Below are 19,928 nucleotides of genomic sequence, written 5' to 3'. Positions count from 1 at the left end.
AGCACCATAGTGATATGTTAATGCTCTCATACCACATGTATAATAGATATATAATGGATGGATTGAATAGCGACAGCACCACAGTGATATGTTAATGCTCTCATACCACATGTATACTATATATAAAAACAACTATGCTTTAATTGAGAAGTGGGCACTGGTCTGAAGCTGAAAAAGAAAAGAAAATTCACATGAGCACCACAATGCCTACTCCACCCATGCTCTACCAAGGTTTTACAGCACCACAATGCCTACTCCACCCATGCTCTACCAAGGTTTTACAGCCCCACAATGCCTACTCCACCCATGCTCTACCAAGGTTTTACAGCACCACAATGCCTACTCCACCCATGCTCTACCAAGGTTTTACAGCACCACAATGCCTACTCCACCCATGCTCTACCAAGGTTTTACAGCACACAGCTTTGACAACAGTAGCAATGTTGGTGAATTGTACTTCCAACTATGTGTAGGCAGGTTTCTTAGGATTCAAACCTTCTCAAACAGCCTGATTCATACTGTTAGAGGTGGCGCAGCACAATAATGGGATTTGTGCAGCGATACAAGTTAAAGTATTTGATTCTTCACCCACCACACTAATCCCATTCCATTACCTTTACAATATTATTTTTAATGAGAAGAAAACAAGCTTTGCTTTTATGCCATTACTAAGCAGTCAGACTTTAACTCGGTCCTGAGATACATCCCTGTTGCTTGGACCATTTCCTTCTTCGACAGATAAACTGTCAAGCTGGCAGACACAACAACGCTTGACCAGACTCCTACTGTTCTGAAGGTGTTCTGGCCAGGTGGTACTAAACAACGCTTGACCAGACTCCTACTGTTCTGAAGGTGTTCTGGCCAGGTGGTACTAAACAACGCTTGACCAGACTCCTACTGTTCTGAAGGTGTTCTGGCCAGGTGGTACTAAACAACGCTTGACCAGACTCCTACTGTTCTGAAGGTGTTCTGGCCAGGTGGTACTAAACAACGCTTGACCAGACTCCTACTGTTCTGAAGGTGTTCTGGCCAGGTGGTACTAGACAACGCTTGACCAGACTCCTACTGTTCTGAAGGTGTTCTGGCCAGGTGGTACTAAACAACGCTTGACCAGACTCCTACTGTTCTGAAGGTGTTCTGGCCAGGTGGTACTAAACAACGCTTGACCAGACTCCTACTGTTCTGAAGGTGTTCTGGCCAGGTGGTACTAAACAATGCTTGACCAGACTCCTACTGTTCTGAAGGTGTTCTGGCCAGGTGGTACTAGATACCCCCATATCATTTCCCAGACCACGCAGCATAATGTGCCGTTAAAACGTGGCTCTGGCATTTCGTAACCCAAACAGAAGACGAAGGTAGGAAAACAAACCATTAAGAGAGACTAAAGCAGATGTATCTTTGGCTCAGTTAGAGGGACCTACCAATATCCCTTCATGAGATCAAACTGACGATTTTGTATTTGTATTTATTAAGGATCCTCATTAGCTGCCAAAGCAGCAGCTACTCTTCCTGGGGTTTATTATGGATCCCCATTAGTTCCTGCCAAGGCAGCAGCTCCTCTTCCTGGGGTTTATTATGGATCCCCATTAGTTCCTGCCAAGGCAGCAGCTACTCTTCCTGGGGTTTATTATGGATCCCCATTAGTTCCTGTCAAGGCAGCAGCTACTCTTCCTGGGGTTTATTATGGATCCCCATTAGTTCCTGTCAAGGCAGCAGCTACTCTTCCTGGGGTTTATTATGGATCCCCATTAGTTCCTGCCAAGGCAGCAGCTACTCTTCCTGGGGTTTATTAGGGATCCCCATTAGTTCCTGCCAAGGCAGTAGCTACTCTTCCTGGGGTTTATTATGGATCCCCATTAGTTCCTGTCAAGGCAGCAGCTACTCTTCCTGGGGTTTATTATGGATCCCCATTAGTTCCTGCCAAGGCAGCAGCTCCTCTTCCTGGGGTTTATTATGGATCCCCATTAGTTCCTGCCAAGGCAGCAGCTCCTCTTCCTGGGGTTTATTATGGATCCCCATTAGTTCCTGTCAAGGCAGCAGCTACTCTTCCTGGGGTTTATTATGGATCCCCATTAGTTCCTGCCAAGGCAGCAGCTCCTCTTCCTGGGGTTTATTATGGATCCCCATTAGTTCCTGCCAAGGCAGCAGCTACTCTTCCTGGGGTTTATTATGGATCCCCATTAGTTCCTGTCAAGGCAGCAGCTACTCTTCCTGGGGTTTATTATGGATCCCCATTAGTTCCTGTCAAGGCAGCAGCTACTCTTCCTGGGGTTTATTATGGATCCCCATTAGTTCCTGCCAAGGCAGCAGCTACTCTTCCTGGGGTTTATTAGGGATCCCCATTAGTTCCTGCCAAGGCAGTAGCTACTCTTCCTGGGGTTTATTATGGATCCCCATTAGTTCCTGTCAAGGCAGCAGCTACTCTTCCTGGGGTTTATTATGGATCCCCATTAGTTCCTGCCAAGGCAGCAGCTACTCTTCCTGGGGTTTATTATGGATCCCCATTAGTTCCTGCCAAGGCAGCAGCTACTCTTCCTGGGGTTTATTATGGGTCCCCATTAGTTCCTGCCAAGGCAGCAGCTACTCTTCCTGGGGTTTATTATGGATCCCCATTAGTTCCTGCCAAGGCAGCAGCTACTCTTCCTGGGGTTTATTATGGATCCCCATTAGTTCCTGTTGCCAAGGCAGCAGCTACTCTTCCTGGGGTTTATTATGGATTCCCATTAGTTCCTGCCAAGGCAGCAGCTACTCTTCCTGGGGTTTATTATGGATCCCCATTAGTTCTTGTTGCCAAGGCAGCAGCTACTCTTCCTGGGGTTTATTATGGATCCCCATTAGTTCCTGTCAAGGAGGCAGCTACTCTTCCTGGGGTTTATTATGGATCCCCATTAGTTCCTGTCAAGGCAGCAGCTACTCTTCCTGGGGTTTATTATGGATCCCCATTAGTTCCTGGCAAGGCAGCAGCTACTCTTCCTGGGGTTTATTATGGATCCCCATTAGTTCCTGGCAAGGCAGCAGCTACTCTTCCTGGGGTTTATTATGGATCCCCATTAGTTCCTGCCAAAGCAGCAGCTACTCTTCCTGGGGTTTATTATGGATCCCCATTAGTTCCTGTCAAGGCAGCAGCTACTCTTCCTGGGGTTTATTATGGATCCCCATTAGTTCCTGCCAAGGCAGCAGCTACTCTTCCTGGGGTTTATTATGGATCCCCATTAGTTCCTGTTGCCAAGGCAGCAGCTACTCTTCCTGGGGTTTGTCATGGTTCCCCATTAGTTCCTGCCAAGGCAGCAGCTACTTTCCCTGGGGTCCAGCTAAATTAAGTCAGTTCATACAATTTTAAAACATTACAATACATTCCCCAGGCCCCTACTCCACCACTACCACATACCTACAGTACTAAATCCATGTGTATGTATAGTGCGTATGTTATCGTCCGTGTGTTTTTGTGTGTGTGTGTGTGTGTGTGTGTTTGTGTTGCTTCACAATCCCTGCTGTTCCATAAGGTGTTTTTTAATCTGCTTTTTTTAATCAAATTTTACTGCTGCATCAGTTACCTGATGTGTAATAGAGTTCCATGTAGTCATGGCTCTATGTAGTACTGTGGAATAGAGTTCCATGTAGTCATGGCTCTGTGTAGTACTGTGGAATAGAGTTCCATGTAGTCATGGCTCTGTGTAGTACTGTGGAATAGAGTTCCATGTAGTCATGGCTCTGTGTAGTACTGTGGAATAGAGTTCCATGTAGTCATGGCTCTATGTAGTACTGTGGAATAGAGTTCCATGTAGTCATGGCTCTATGTAGTACTGTGGAATAGAGTTCCATGTAGTCATGGCTCTATGTAGTACTGTGGAATAGAGTTCCATGTAGTCATGGCTCTATGTAGTACTGTGGAATAGAGTTCCATGTAGTCATGGCTCTATGTAGTACTGTGGAATAGAGTTCCATGTAGTCATGGCTCTATGTAGTACTGTGGAATAGAGTTCCATGTAGTCATGGCTCTATGTAGTACTGTGAGCATCCCATAGTCTGTTCTGAACTTGGGGACTGTGAAGAGACCTCTTGTGGCATGTCTTGTGGAGTATGCATGGGTGTCTGAGCTGTGTGCCAGTAGTTTAAACAGACAGCTCTGTGCATTCAACATGTCAATACCGCTCATAAATAAAAGCAGTGATGAAGTCAATCTCTACTCCACTTTCAGCCAGGAGAGAATGCATATCATTAACATTAGCTCTCAGTGGGTTTTGTGATGAATGAGCCATCTGGAGCTGAATGGTGTTTGACCAGATTCAATGCTATTTCACAGTAAACAAATTGACAACAGACTTTCAGCACGCTGATAGGGAAGGACATTCAACAAGCACAGCACCTACACAAATGACTGATGATTGGCTGAGAGAAATTGATCAATACATATTGTTGATTTCATTCCTGTACTGTTTGTAACTACCCTGGTAGGTTGATTGATAACCTGAACCAGGCTGCAGGCACTGGTTACAGTTTGAAGCTCTCTCTTAAGTAGCCAGTCAATATTTAACATCACCCAGAAAGTATACCTCTCTGTTGAGATCACATACACTATCAAGCATACTGACTGTTAGCACTTGGTGGACTATAGCAGCTTCCCACCAGAATGGGCTTTAGGTGAGGCAGATGAACCTGTAGCCATATTACTTCAACAGTATTTAACATTATCCAGATACTGACTGTTAACACTTGGTGGTCTATAGCAGCTTCCCACCAGAATGGGCTTTATGTGAGGCAGGTGAACCTGTAGCCAGATTACTTCAACAGTATTTAACATGAGATCCTCTCTAATATTTACAGGAATGTGGTTCAGAATATAAACAGCAACACCTCCAGCTTTGGCATTTCTGTCTTTTCTGTAGATGTTATAACCATGTATTGCTAGCACTGTATCAAAGGTATTATCTATGTGAGTTACAGAGATAGTCAGATTATGAATGTCATCTGTTACTAGCAAGTTATTGATTTCATGAACCTTGTATCTAAAGCTACATATGTTAACATGGGCTATTTCTAACCCTTTTCTGGGATGCTTGATTGTTTTTCTTGCTTTACTGGGAGGCTTCGCAGAGGTAGACATGCTCAGGTTATTTTTATTAGTGCAGGGTGAGATGCACACTGTGGACTTCCTGCTAGGGCACACCACATCAGTGCTAGCAGCATAACTCTGGTTCATAGGCATATGATTACTGTATAAAACAGCTGTAGGATCAGCAGAGGCATTCATGGAGGTAAGAGGGACAGAAATCAGGTTACTTACATTGCGTCTTCTAACGCCTCTGGGATAATGTACATTTGCTGAATAATTATGATGACTCAGCGACTTAATGGTGGGGATTAACAGAGCTGGGCTTGGGTCATTGATCAGTCGTGTCTCAACGCGGCCTAATAATGCTGTGAAAGGATCCAGAAACCCAAATGATTTGGGTGGATCCCATCCTCCGTATATAAAATAAGCTTTGTTACCAGAAGGAATTTAAATTGTCAGTAAATGTCACACCCACAGAGCTACAACAGTCTGGTAGCCAGTTATAGAGGGATAAACGTCTGCTGTAATGTTCAATAGTCTGGTAGCCAGTTATAGAGGGATAAACGTCTGCTGTAATGTTCAATAGTCTGGTAGCCAGTTATAGAGGGATAAACGTCTGCTGTAATGTTCAATAGTCTGGTAGCCAGTTATAGAGGGATAAACGTCTGCTGTAATGTTCAATAGTCTCTTAGCCAGTTATAGAGGGATAAACGTCTGCTGTAATGTTCAATAGTCTGGTAGCCAGTTATAGAGGGATAAACGTCTGCTGTAATGTTCAATAGTCTCGTAGCCAGTTATAGAGGGATAAACGTCTGCTGTAATGTTCAATAGTCTGGTAGCCAGTTATAGAGGGATAAACGTCTGCTGTAATGTTCAATAGTCTCGTAGCCAGTTATAGAGGGATAAACGTCTGCTGTAATGTTCAATAGTCTGGTAGCCAGTTATAGAGGGATAAACGTCTGCTGTAATGTTCAATAGTCTGGTAGCCAGTTATAGAGGGATAAACATCTGCTGTAATGTTCAATAGTCTGGTAGCCAGTTATAGAGGGATAAACGTCTGCTGAAATGTTCAATGCCACGATTTAGCGAGGGCAGGGGGACAGATATTATGAGGCATTTGTTGGTGACAAGTAGAGACCCAATCAGGAATTTCAAAACCATCTTCTGCTGTTCTGACCTGCCCTTCATAATGCCATTCGACCCCACATGAACCATGACAGTGTCAGCCCCCAGGTGACTGACTCACAGCTTCGGGAAGCAACCTGGTGATATCTTGAACTTTGACCCACATGAACCATGACAGTGTCAGCCCCAGGTGACTCTCTGATCCAGAGAGTGGTAGTTCAGGCTGTGTGCAGGCCACAACAGCCAGAGGGACAGAGCTCTGATCCAGAGAGTGGTGGTTCAGGCTGTGTGCAGGACACAACAGCCAGAGGGACAGAGCTCTGATCCAGAGAGTGGTGGTTCAGGCTGTGTGCAGGACACAACAGCCAAAGGGACAGAGCTCTGATCCAGAGAGCACGGCTCAGTGGAGGGGGGCCGCTGTGGTCCAGGCTGTGCCCAGGCAGTTGACTGACTAGGCCAGGGAGAGGTAGCTGGAGGGCCATCCACAGCCATGGAGGGAACACCCAAGCCCCCGGCAGGAGACAGCTGGTACAGGGGCTCAAAAAGCGATTTGCAAGTCTTATTAAGTCTGGAAGCGGGGGAAGAAGGCAGGGCGCGCCGAGAAAATGTAAACAGTACTTTCAGGTGTCAGGGAAAATGTAAACAGTACTTTCAGGTGTCAGGGAAAATGTAACCAGTACTTTCGGGTGTCAGGGTAAATGTAACCAGTACTTTCGGGTGTCAGGGACAATGTAACCAGTACTTTCAGGTGTCAGGGAAAATGTAACCAGTACTTTCAGGTGTCAGGGAAAATTTAACCAGTACTTTCAGGTGTCAGGGAAAATGTAACCAGTACTTTCGGGTGTCAGGGTAAATGTAACCAGTACTTTCGGGTGTCAGGGAAATGTAACCAGTACTTTCGGGTGTCAGGGAAAATGTAACCAGTACTTTCAGGTGTCAGGGAAAATGTAACCAGTACTTTCAGGTGTCAGGGTAAATGTAACCAGTACTTTCGGGTGTCAGGGTGAATGTAACCAGTACTTTCGGGTGTCAGGGATAATGTAACCAGTACTTTCAGGTGTCAGGGAAAATGTAACCAGTACTTTCAGGTGTCAGGGAAAATGTAACCAGTACTTTCAGTACTTTCGGGTGTCAGGGAAAATGTAACAAGTACTTTCGGGTGTCAGGGAAAATGTAACCAGTACTTTCAGGTGTCAGGGAAAATGTAACCAGTACTTTCAGTACTTTCGGGTGTCAGGGAAAATGTAACCAGTACTTTCGGGTGTCAGGGAAAATGTAACCAGTACTTTCAGGTGTCAGAGAAAATGTAACCAGTACTTTCAGGTGTCAGAGCAAATGTAACCAGTACTTTCAGGTGTCAGGGAAATGTAACCAGTACTTTCGGGTGTCAGGGCAAATGTAACCAGTACTTCCAGGTGTCAGAGAAAATGTAACCAGTACTTTCAGGTATCAGAGAAAATGTAACCAGTACTTTCAGGTATCAGAGAAAATGTAACCAGTACTTTCGGGTGTCAGGGAAAATGTAACCAGTACTTTCGGGTGTCAGGGTAAATGTAACCAGTACTTTCGGGTGTCAGGGAAAATGTAACCAGTACTTTCAGGTGTCAGGAAAAATGTAACCAGTACTTTCGGGTGTCAGGGTGAATGTAACCAGTACTTTCGGGTGTCAGGGAGAATGTAACCAGTACTTTCGGGTGTCAGGGAAAATGTAACCAGTACTTTCGGGTGTCAGGGAAAATGTAACCAGTACTTTCAGGTGTCAGAGAAAATGTAACCAGTACTTTCAGGTGTCAGAGCAAATGTAACCAGTACTTTCAGGTGTCAGGGAAATGTAACCAGTACTTTCGGGTGTCAGGGAAAATGTAACCAGTACTTCCAGGTGTCAGAGAAAATGTAACCAGTACTTTCAGGTATCAGAGAAAATGTAACCAGTACTTTCGGGTGTCAGGGAAAATGTAACCAGTACTTTCGGGTGTCAGGGAAAATGTAACCAGTACTTTCAGGTGTCAGGGAAAATGTAACCAGTAGTTTCAGGTGTCAGGGACAATGTAACCAGTACTTTCAGGTGTCAGGGAAAATGTAACCAGTACTTTCAGGTGTCAGGGACAATGTAACCAGTACTTTCAGGTGTCAGGGTAAATGTAACCAGTACTTTCAGGTGTCAGAGAAAATGTAACCAGTACTTTCAGGTATCAGAGAAAATGTAACCAGTACTTTCAGGTGTCAGGGAAAATGTAACCAGTACTTTCGGGTGTCAGGGTAAATGTAACCAGTACTTTCAGGTGTCAGGGAAAATGTAACCAGTACTTTCAGGTGTCAGGGAAAATGTAACCAGTACTTTCGGGTGTCAGGGAAATGTAACCAGTACTTTCAGGTGTCAGGGAAAATGTAACCAGTACTTTCAGGTGTCAGGGAAAATGTAACCAGTACTTTCAGGTGTCAGGGAAAATGTAACCAGTACTTTCAGGTGTCAGGGAAAATGTAACCAGTACTTTCAGGTGTCAGGGAAAATGTAACCAGTACTTTCAGGTGTCAGGGTAAATGTAACCAGTACTTTTGGGTGTCAGGGTGAATGTAACCAGTACTTTCGGGTGTCAGGGAAAATGTAACCAGTACTTTCGGGTGTCAGGGAAAATGTAACCAGTACTTTCAGGTGTCAGAGAAAATGTAACCAGTACTTTCAGGTGTCAGAGCAAATGTAACCAGTACTTTCAGGTGTCAGGGAAATGTAACCAGTACTTTCGGGTGTCAGGGAAAATGTAACCAGTACTTCCAGGTGTCAGAGAAAATGTAACCAGTACTTTCAGGTGTCAGAGAAAATGTAACCAGTACTTTCGGGTGTCAGGAAAAATGTAACCAGTACTTTCGGGTGTCAGGGTAAATGTAACCAGTACTTTCGGGTGTCAGGGAAATGTAACCAGTACTTTCAGGTGTCAGGGAAAATGTAACCAGTAGTTTCAGGTGTCAGGGAAAATGTAACCAGTACTTTCAGGTGTCAGGGAAAATGTAACCAGTACTTTCAGGTGTCAGGGAAATGTAACCAGTACTTTCAGGTGTCAGAGAAATGTAAACTGTACTTTCAGGTGTCAGGGAAAATGTAACCAGTACTTTCAGGTGTCAGGGAAAATGTAACCAGTACTTTCAGGTGTCAGGGAAAATGTAACCAGTACTTTCAGGTGTCAGGGAAAATGTAACCAGTACTTTCAGGTGTCAGGGAAAATGTATGGAGTAAAAAGTACATTATTTTCTTTAGGAATGTAGTGTAGTAAAATACAAAATATTCAAAAATAAAAATAGTTAAGTAGAGTTACAACAAAAAACAACTTAAGCAGTAGAGGTCGATCTCTATTACATAGTACTTAGAGTAATTTTCCTTGAATATTTTACTGCTCTTGGTATACAGACGCCAGTGATGACTTTCACTTTAGCAGTGATAAATTCATGAACTTCTTTGAGGAAAAGATTATGATTATTAGAAAGCAAATTACGGACTCCTCTTTAAATCTGCGTATTCCTTCAAAGCTCAGTTGTCCTGAGTCTGCACAACTCTGCTAGGACCTAGGATCAAGAGAGACGCTCAAGTGTTTTAGTACTATATCTCTTGACACAATGATGAAAATAATCATGGCCTCTAAACCTTCAAGCTGCATACTGGACCCTATTCCAACTAAACTACTGAAAGAGCTGCTTCCTGTGCTTGGCCCTCCTATGTTGAACATAATAAATTGCTCTCTATCCACCGGATGTGTACCAAACTCACTAAAAGTGGCAGTAATAAAGCCTCTCTTGAAAAAGCCAAACCTTGACCCAGAAAAAAAAAAAAACTATCGGCCTATATCGAATCTTCCATTCCTCTCAAAATTTTTAGAAAAGGCTGTTGCGCAGCAACTCACTGCCTTCCAGAAGACAAACAATGTATACGAAATGCTTCAGTCTGGTTTTAGACCCCATCATAGCACTGAGACGGCACTTGTGAAGGTGGTAAATTACATTTTAATGGCATCGGACCGAGGCTCTGCATCTGTCCTCGTGCTCCTAGACCATAGTGCTACTTTTGATACCATCGATCACCACAGAGATTGGAAACCCAAATTGGTCTACACGGACAAGTTCTGGCCTGGTTTAGATCTTATCTGTCGGAAAGATATCAGTTTGTCTCTGTGAATGGTTTGTCCTCTGACAAATCAACTGTAAATTTCGGTGCTCCTCAAGGTTCCGTTTTAGGACCACTATTGTTTTCACTATATATTTTACCTCTTGGGGATGTTATTCGAAAACATAATATTAACTTTCACTGCTATGCGGATGACACACAGCTGTACATTTCAATGAAACATGGTGAAGCCCCAAAATTGCCCTTGCTAGAAGCATGTGTTTCAGACATAAGGAAGTGGATGGCTGCAAACTTTCTACTTTTAAACTCGGACAAAACAGAGATGCTTGTTCTAGGTCCCAAGAAACAAAGAGATCTTCTGTTGAATCTGACAATTAATCTTAATGGTTGTACAGTCGTCTCAAATAAAACTGTGAAGGACCTCGGCGTTACTCTGGACCCTGATCTCTCTTTTGAAGAACATATCAAGACCATTTCAAGGATATCTTTTTTCCATCTATGTAACATTGCAAAAATCAGAAACTTTCTGTCCAAAAATGATGCAGAAAAATTAATCCATGCTTTTGTCACTTCTAGGTTAGACTACTGCAATGCTCTACTTTCCGGCTACCCGGATAAAGCACTAAATAAACTTCAGTTAGTGCTAAATACGGCTGCTAGAATCCTGACTAGAACCACAAAATTTGATCATATTACTCCAGTGCTAGCCTCTCTACACTGGCTTCCTGTCAAAGCAAGGGCATTACATGGGCTTGCTCCTACCTATCTCTCTGATTTGGTCCTGCCGTACATACCTACACGTACGCTACGGTCACAAGACGCAGGCCTCCTAATTGTCCCTAGAATTTCTAAGCAAACAGCTGGAGGCAGGGCTTTCTCCTATAGAGCTCCATTTTTATGGAACGGTCTGCCTACCCATGTCAGAGACGCAAACTCGGTCTCAACCTTTATGTCTTTACTGAAGACTCATCTCTTCAGTGGGTCATATGATTGAGTGTAGTCTGGCCCAGGAGTGGGAAGGTGAACGGAAAGGCTCTGGAGCAACGAACCGCCCTTGCTGTCTCTGCCTGGCCGGTTCCCCTCTTTCCACTGGGATTCTCTGCCTCTAACCCTATTACAGGGGCTGAGTCACTGGCTTACTGGGGCTCTCTCATGCCATCCCTGGAAGGGGTGCGTCACCTGAGTGGGTTGATTCACTGATGTGGTCATCCTGTCTGGGTTGGCGCCCCCCCCTTGGGTTGTGCCGTGGCGGAGGTCTTTGTGGGCTATACTCAGCCTTGTCTCAGGATGGTAAGTTGGTGGTTGAAGATATCCCTCTAGTGGTGTGGGGGCTGTGATTTGGCAAAGTGGGTGGGGTTATATCCTTCCTGTTTGGCCCTGTCCGGGGGTGTCCTCGGATGGGGCCACAGTGTCTCCTGACCCCTCCTGTCTCAGCCTCCAGTATTTATGCTGCAGTAGTTTATGTGTCGGGGGGCTAGGGTCATTTTGTTATATCTGGAGTACTTCTCCTGTCCTATTCGGTGTCCTGTGTGAATCTAAGTGTGCGTTCTCTAATTCTCTCCTTCTCTCTTTCTTTCTCTCTCTCGGAGGACCTGAGCCCTAGGACCATGCCTCAGGACTACCTGACATGATGACTCCTTGCTGTGCCCAGTCCACCTGGCCGTGCTGCTGCTCCAGTTTCTACTGTTCTGCCTTATTATTATTCGACCATGCTGGTCATTTATGAACATCTTGGCCATGTTCTGTTATAATCTCCACCCGGCACAGCCAGAAGAGGACTGGCCACCCCACATATGCTCTCTCTAATTCTCTCTTTCTTTCTCTCTCTCGGAGGACCTGAGCCCTAGGACCCTGCCCCAGGAATACCTGACATGATGACTCCTTGCTGTCCCCAGTCCACCTGACCGTGCTGCTGCTCCAGTTTCAACTGTTCTGCCTTATTATTATTCGACCATACTGGTCATTTATGAACATTTGAACATCTTGGCCATGTTCTGTTATAATCTCCACCCGGCACAGCCAGAAGAGGACTGGCCACCCCACATAGCCTGGTTCCTCTCTAGGTTTCTTCCTAGGTTTTTGGCCTTTCTAGGGAGTTTTTCCTAGCCACCGTGCTTCTACACCTGCATTGCTTGCTGTTTGGGGTTTTAGGCTGGGTTTCTGTACAGCACTTTGAGATATCAGCTGATGTACGAAGGGCTATATAAATACATTTGATTTGATTTGATTTGATGTAGGAGCAGATTATATACAGACACCAGTGATGTGGGAGTAGATTGTGTACAGACGCCAGTGATATAGGAGCAGATTGTGTAACCCTACACGACCACCATGTCTAGCATCTAGTGGGGTTCTTTTGGAAAGAAGAATCACTGTAAGGCTAAATCATATTTAATAAACCTGACTATCTGACTCCATTTAATAAACCTGACTCCATTTAATAAACCCGACTATCTGACTCCATTTAATAAACCTGACTCCATTTAATAAACCTGACTATCTGACTCCATTTAATAAACCTGATTCCATTTAATAAACCTGACTATCTGACTCCATTTAATAAACCTGACTATCTGACTCCATTTAATAAACCTGACTATCTGACTCCATTTAATAAACCTGACTCCATTTAATAAACCTGACTATCTGACTCCATTTAATAAACCCGACTATCTGACTCCATTTAATAAACCTGACTATCTGACTGCACTTAATCAACCTGACTATCTGACTCCATTTAATAAACCTGACTCCATTTAATAAACCTGACTCCACTTAATAAACCTGACCATCTGACTCCATTTAATAAACCTGACTATCTGACTGCACTTAATCAACCTGACTATTTGACTCCATTTAATAAACCTGACTCCATTTAATAAACCTGACTCCATTTAATAAACCTGACTATCTGACTCCATTTAATAAACCTGACTCCATTTAATAAACCTGACTATCTGACTCCACTTAATAAACCTGACTATCTGACTCCATTTAATAAACCTGACTATCTGACTCCATTTAATAAACCTGACTATCTGACTCCATTTAATAAACCTGACTCCATTTAATAAACCTGACTATCTGACTCCATTTAATAAACCTGACTATCTGACTACAATTAATAAAGCTGACTATCTGACTCCATTTAATAAACCTGACTCCATTTAATAAACCTGACTCCATTTAATAAACCCGACTATCTGACTGCACTTAATAAACCTGACTCCATTTAATAAACCTGACTATCTGACTGCACTTAATAAACCTGACTATCTGACTGCACTTAATAAACCTGACTCCACTTAATAAACCTGACTATCTGACTCCATTTAATAAACCTGACTATCTGACTCCATTTAATAAACCTGACTATCTGACTCCATTTAATAAACCTGACTCCATTTAATAAACCTGACTCCATTTAAGAAACCCGACTATCTGACTCCATTTAATAAACCTGACTATCTGACTGCACTTAATAAACCTGACTCCATTTAATAAACCTGACTATCTGACTGCACTTAATAAACCTGACTCCACTTAATAAACCTGACTATCTGACTCCATTTAATAAACCTGACTATCTGACTCCATTTAATAAACCTGACTATCTGACTCCATTTAATAAACCTGACTCCATTTAATAAACCTGACTATCTGACTCCATTTAATAAACCTGACTCCATTTAATAAACCTGACTATCTGACTCCACTTAATAAACCTGACTGACTCCATTTAATAAACCTGACTCCATTTAATAAACCTGACTATCTGACTCCATTTAATAAACCTGACTATCTGACTCCATTTAATAAACCTGACTATCTGACTCCATTTAATAAACCTGACTATCTGACTCCATTTAATAAACCTGACTATCTGACTCCATTTAATAAACCTGACTATCTGACTCCATTTAATAAACCTGACTCCATTTAATAAACCTGACTACCTGACTCCATTTAATAAACCTGACTATCTGACTCCATTTAATAAACCTGACTCCATTTAATAAACCTGACTACCTGACTCCATTTAATAAACCTGACTATCTGACTCCATTTAATAAACCTGACTCCATTTAATAAACCTGACTATCTGACTCCATTTAATAAACCTGACTATCTGACTCCATTTAATAAACCTGACTATCTGACTCCATTTAATAAACCTGACTCCATTTAATAAACCTGACTACCTGACTCCATTTAATAAACCTGACTATCTGACTGCACTTAATAAACCTGACTCCATTTAATAAACCTGACTATCTGACTGCACTTAATAAACCTGACTCCACTTAATAAACCTGACTATCTGACTCCATTTAATAAACCTGACTATCTGACTCCATTTAATAAACCTGACTATCTGACTCCATTTAATAAACCTGACTCCATTTAATAAACCTGACTATCTGACTCCATTTAATAAACCTGACTCCATTTAATAAACCTGACTATCTGACTCCACTTAATAAACCTGACTGACTCCATTTAATAAACCTGACTCCATTTAATAAACCTGACTATCTGACTCCATTTAATAAACCTGACTATCTGACTCCATTTAATAAACCTGACTATCTGACTCCATTTAATAAACCTGACTATCTGACTCCATTTAATAAACCTGACTATCTGACTCCATTTAATAAACCTGACTATCTGACTCCATTTAATAAACCTGACTCCATTTAATAAACCTGACTACCTGACTCCATTTAATAAACCTGACTATCTGACTCCATTTAATAAACCTGACTCCATTTAATAAACCTGACTACCTGACTCCATTTAATAAACCTGACTATCTGACTCCATTTAATAAACCTGACTATCTGACTCCATTTAATAAACCTGACTATCTGACTCCATTTAATAAACCTGACTATCTGACTCCATTTAATAAACCTGACTCCATTTAATAAACCTGACTCCATTTAATAAACCTGACTATCTGACTCCATTTAATAAGCCTGACTCCATTTAATAAACCTGACTATCTGACTCCATTTAATAAACCTGACTATCTGACTCCATTTAATAAACCTGACTCCATTTAATAAACCTGACTCCATTTAATAAACCTGACTACCTGACTCCATTTAATAAACCTGACTATCTGACTCCATTTAATAAACCTGACTATCTGACTCCATTTAATAAACCTGACTATCTGACTCCATTTAATAAACCTGACTATCTGACTCCATTTAATAAACCTGACTCCATTTAATAAACCTGACTATCTGACTCCATTTAATAAACCTGACTCCATTTAATAAACCTGACTATCTGACTCCATTTAATAAACCTGACTATCTGACTCCATTTAATAAACCTGACTCCATTTAATAAACCTGACTATCTGACTCCATTTAATAATATAGTAAAACCATGTGCAATCAAGACTGACTAAGATCAAGAAATGGTCACGAGGAGAAAATATCAAATCAAATGAATTAAATCAGACCATAGTAACACCAGCCATAATGCACCATAGTAAGCTGTAAAACTCTGTTTACCTGAGTCATGTCCTCTGATATCTGCACTGAGGGGATCTCTCTGCTGTGCAGGCCAATGGGAGTGGTAGTGTGTTCACTACAGTGTCCCGTGTGGTCCTGCAGCTCCATGTCCTCTGTCCCTGACCCCCCTCCAGCAGAAGCAGCTCTCAGCACATGGCTCTCCTCTGACAGGTCCTCCTCCTCATAAGGAGCAGCACTGGGTTCACTACACACCGACTCCTGGGACGTCCAGTCAGCCTGGTCCACCGGGACACTCAGTCTGTTTAGAGCAGCGTCGCTCCCAGCACTCCCAGCCGTGTTAACGGTGTGAGAGCTAGCACCTCCTCCCTGCCTTCTGTCTCCAACAGTCTTAATGGTGGGAGTGTTGGGGCTGCTGTAGGTCTGGTAGTCCTGCTGGGCCAGGGAGGAGATGGGGGTGATGTCTGGGACAGAGGAACTCATCCTGTGGTTTAAGACATGTTCTGGACACACCTCAGTCTTACTGGGGTTCTTCCTGCCCCGTCGGAGGGTAGAGAGGAGGGGCTGGGCGCGATGCCGCAGGTGGGACAACACACCGGACTTCTTAGAAGGGGAGTCCATGGTGATGAGCAGGAAGAGGAGGAGAGGGTGTTGATAGTGCTCTGAGGTCTATCTAGGGTTTAACATCCATCACTGAAAGCTGTGAAATAGAGAGACAGGAAGACGCAATTAGACTGAAACCAAACTGTGAACTGTATGTTGGTCATCATTACCACAATCACATTTCACTGGTTAGTAGCTAACTATGAAAACTATCTACCGACTAAGACTGAGGAGCAGAGAAGGATTTGATTATTAGATCAAATACAAGGTCATGTTTTACATTAGATCTAGTTCTATGACTGCATTCACCATGAGATGAGGGTGTTCAGCAGACTAAACCTAATAGACTGTATTGGCTGTCGTTCATGTGACATCACAGCAGTCTGGCCCCTGGATATTCTTCCTTCCTTTCACATGTAAACTATATGTGTGTCATCATCCCACCACTGACAGCAGTCCCAATAGTTCCCTATTACAGTAGTCAAACTAGAAAGACAAAGTACAATAGATGAATCAGTTGATAAGAGCTCAATTTAGTATGGTGCTAACCTCTACCTCTAGTCTGAAATCACTGCTGTATACTGCTAACCTGCTAACATCTAGCCTGATATCACTGCTGCATGCTGCTAACCTGCTAACATCTAGCCTGATACCACTGCTGCATGCTGCTAACCTCTACCTCTAGTCTGAAATCACTGCTGTATGCTGCTAACCTGCTAACATCTAGCCTGATATCACTGCTGTATACTGCTAACCTGCTAACATCTAGCCTGATATCACTGCTGCATGCTGCTAACCTGCTAACATCTAGCCTGATATCACTGCTGCATGCTGCTAACCTGCTAACATCTAGCCTGATATCACTGCTGTATACTGCTAACCTGCTAACATCTAGCCTGATATCACTGCTGCATGCTGCTAACCTGCTAACATCTAGTCTGATATCACTGCTGCATGCTGCTAACCTGCTAACATCTAGCCTGATACCACTGCTGCATGCTGCTAACCTGCTAACATCTAGCCTGATACCACTGCTGCATGCTGCTAACCTCTACCTCTAGTCTGAAATCACTGCTGTATACTGCTAACCTGCTAACATCTAGCCTGATATCACTGCTGCATGCTGCTAACCTGCTAACATCTAGCCTGATACCACTTCTGCATGCTGCTAACCTGCTAACATCTAGCCTGATACCACTGCTGCATGCTGCTAACATCTACCTCTAGTCTGAAATCACTGCTGTATGCTGCTAACCTGCTAACATCTAGCCTGATATCACTGCTGTATGCTGCTAACCTGCAAACATCTAGCCTGATATCACTGCTGCATGCTGCTAACCTGCTAACATCTAGCCTGATATCACTGCTGCATGCTGCTAACCTGCTAACATCTAGCCTGATATCACTGCTGCATGCTGCTAACCTGCTAACATCTAGCCTGATATCACTGCTGTATGCTGCTAACCTGCTAACATCTAGCCTGATACCACTGCTGCATGCTGCTAACCTCTACCTCTAGTCTGAAATCACTGCTGTATGCTGCTAACCTGCTAACATCTAGCCTGATATCACTGCTGTATACTGCTAACATCGAGTCTGATATCACTGCTGTATGCTGCTAACATCTAGCCTGATATCACTGTATGCTGCTAACCTGCTAACATCTAGCCTGATATCACTGCTGTATACTGCTAAAATCTAGTCTGAAATCACTGCTGTATGCTGCTAACCTGCTAACATCTAGCCTGATATTACTGCTGTATGCTGCTAACCTGCTAACATCTAGCCTGATATCACTGCTGTATGCTGCTAACCTGCTAACATCTAGCCTGATACCACTGCTGTATGCTGCTAACCTGCTAACATCTAGCCTGATATCACTGCTGTATGCTGCTAACCTGCTAACATCTAGCCTGATATCACTGCTGTATGCTGCTAACATCTAGCCTGATACCACTGCTGTATGCTGCTAACCTGCTAACATCTAGCCTGATATCACTGCTGTATGCTGCTAACCTGCTCAAATCTAGCCTGATATCACTGCTGTATACTGCTAACATCTAGTCTGATATCACTGCTGTATGCTGCTAACCTGCTAACATCTAGCCTGATATCACTGCTGTATGCTGCTAACCTGCTAACATCTAGCCTGATATCACTGCTGTATGGTGCTAACCTCTACCTCTAGTCTGAAATCACTGCTGTATCCTGCTAACCTGCTAACATCTAGTCTGATATCACTGCTGTATACTGCTAAAATCTAGCCTGATATCACTGCTGTATGCTGAAAACCTGCTAACATCTAGCCTGATATCACTGCTGTATGCTGCTAACCTGCTAACATCTAGCCTGATATCACTGCTGTATGCTGTTAACCTGCTAACATCTAGCCTGATATCACTGCTGTATGCTGCTAACCTGCTAACATCTAGCCTGATATCACTGCTGTATGCTGCTAACCTGCTAACATCTAGCCTGATATCACTGCTGTATGGTGCTAACCTCTACCTCTAGTCTGATATCACTGCTGCTAACCTGCTAACATCTAGCCTGATATCACTGCTGTATGCTGCTAACCTGCTAAAATCTAGCCTGATATCACTGCTGTATGCTGCTAACCTGCTAACACCTAGCCTGATATCACTGCTGTATGCTGCTAACCTGCTAACATCTAGCCTGATATCACTGCTGTATGCTGCTAACCTGCTAACATCTAGCCTGATATCACTGCTGTATGCTGCTAACCTGCTAAAATCTAGCCTGATATCACTGCTGTATGCTGCTAACCTGCTAACATCTAGTCTGAGATCACTGCTGTATGCTGCTAACCTGCTAACATCTAGCCTGATATCACTGCTGTATGCTGCTAACCTGCTAACATCTAGCCTGATATCACTGCTGTATGCTGCTAACCTGCTAACATCTAGCCTGATATCACTGCTGTATGCTGCTAAACTGCTAAAATCTAGCCTGATATCACTGCTGTATGCTGCTAACCTGCTAACATCTAGTCTGAGATCACTGCTGTATGCTGCTAACCTGCTAACATCTAGCCTGATATCACTGCTGTATGCTGCTAACCTGCTAACATCTAGTCTGAGATCACTGCTGTATCCTGCTAACCTGCTAACATCTAGCCTGATATCACTGCTGTATCCTGCTAACCTGCTAACATCTAGCCTGATATCACTGCTGTATCCTGCTAACCTGCTAACATCTAGCCTGATATCACTGCTGTATCCTGCTAACCTGCTAACATCTAGCCTGATATCACTGCTGTATGCTGCTAACCTGCTAACATCTAGCCTGATATCACTGCTGTATCCTGCTAACCTGCTAACATCTAGCCTGATAACTGTAATCTGAATAAAGGGAAAAAGGCCATTCTTGAACATGGGGTGAGACATTCTTTCTGATTTTCTAGAGAAGCAGCTTGGATTTAAGTATAACTTCTGTATGACTGAAGCTTTTAGTGAGAGGTCTAACGCTTTAATATTTAATCATTTCTGCCCTCCGAATTCATATTCATTATATAAATAGGCCT

At 43.2% G+C, this 19,928-nt stretch overlaps 1 protein-coding gene across 1 annotated transcript in view; it reads right to left on the bottom strand.

The window, feature by feature from the left end:
- The window catches only part of LOC139394410 (multiple C2 and transmembrane domain-containing protein 2-like), a gene marked incomplete at its 3' end in the record, with an annotated part of 70,537 nt that overhangs the window by 29,607 nt on the left and 21,002 nt on the right, over positions 1–19,928 (bottom strand). The window contains exon 2 of the mRNA XM_071142467.1: positions 15,824–16,481. Within this exon, the coding sequence (XP_070998568.1) occupies positions 15,824–16,402 (579 nt within the window). The remainder of the gene's footprint in view (positions 1–15,823; positions 16,482–19,928) is intronic.

Source organism: Oncorhynchus clarkii, unplaced genomic scaffold (assembly GCF_045791955.1).
Source record: "Oncorhynchus clarkii lewisi isolate Uvic-CL-2024 unplaced genomic scaffold, UVic_Ocla_1.0 unplaced_contig_2048_pilon_pilon, whole genome shotgun sequence".
Lineage (NCBI taxonomy): Eukaryota > Metazoa > Chordata > Actinopteri > Salmoniformes > Salmonidae > Oncorhynchus > Oncorhynchus clarkii.
Note: the sequence above shows the minus strand (reverse complement) of the source record. Positions and strands in the feature narration are given on the sequence as shown.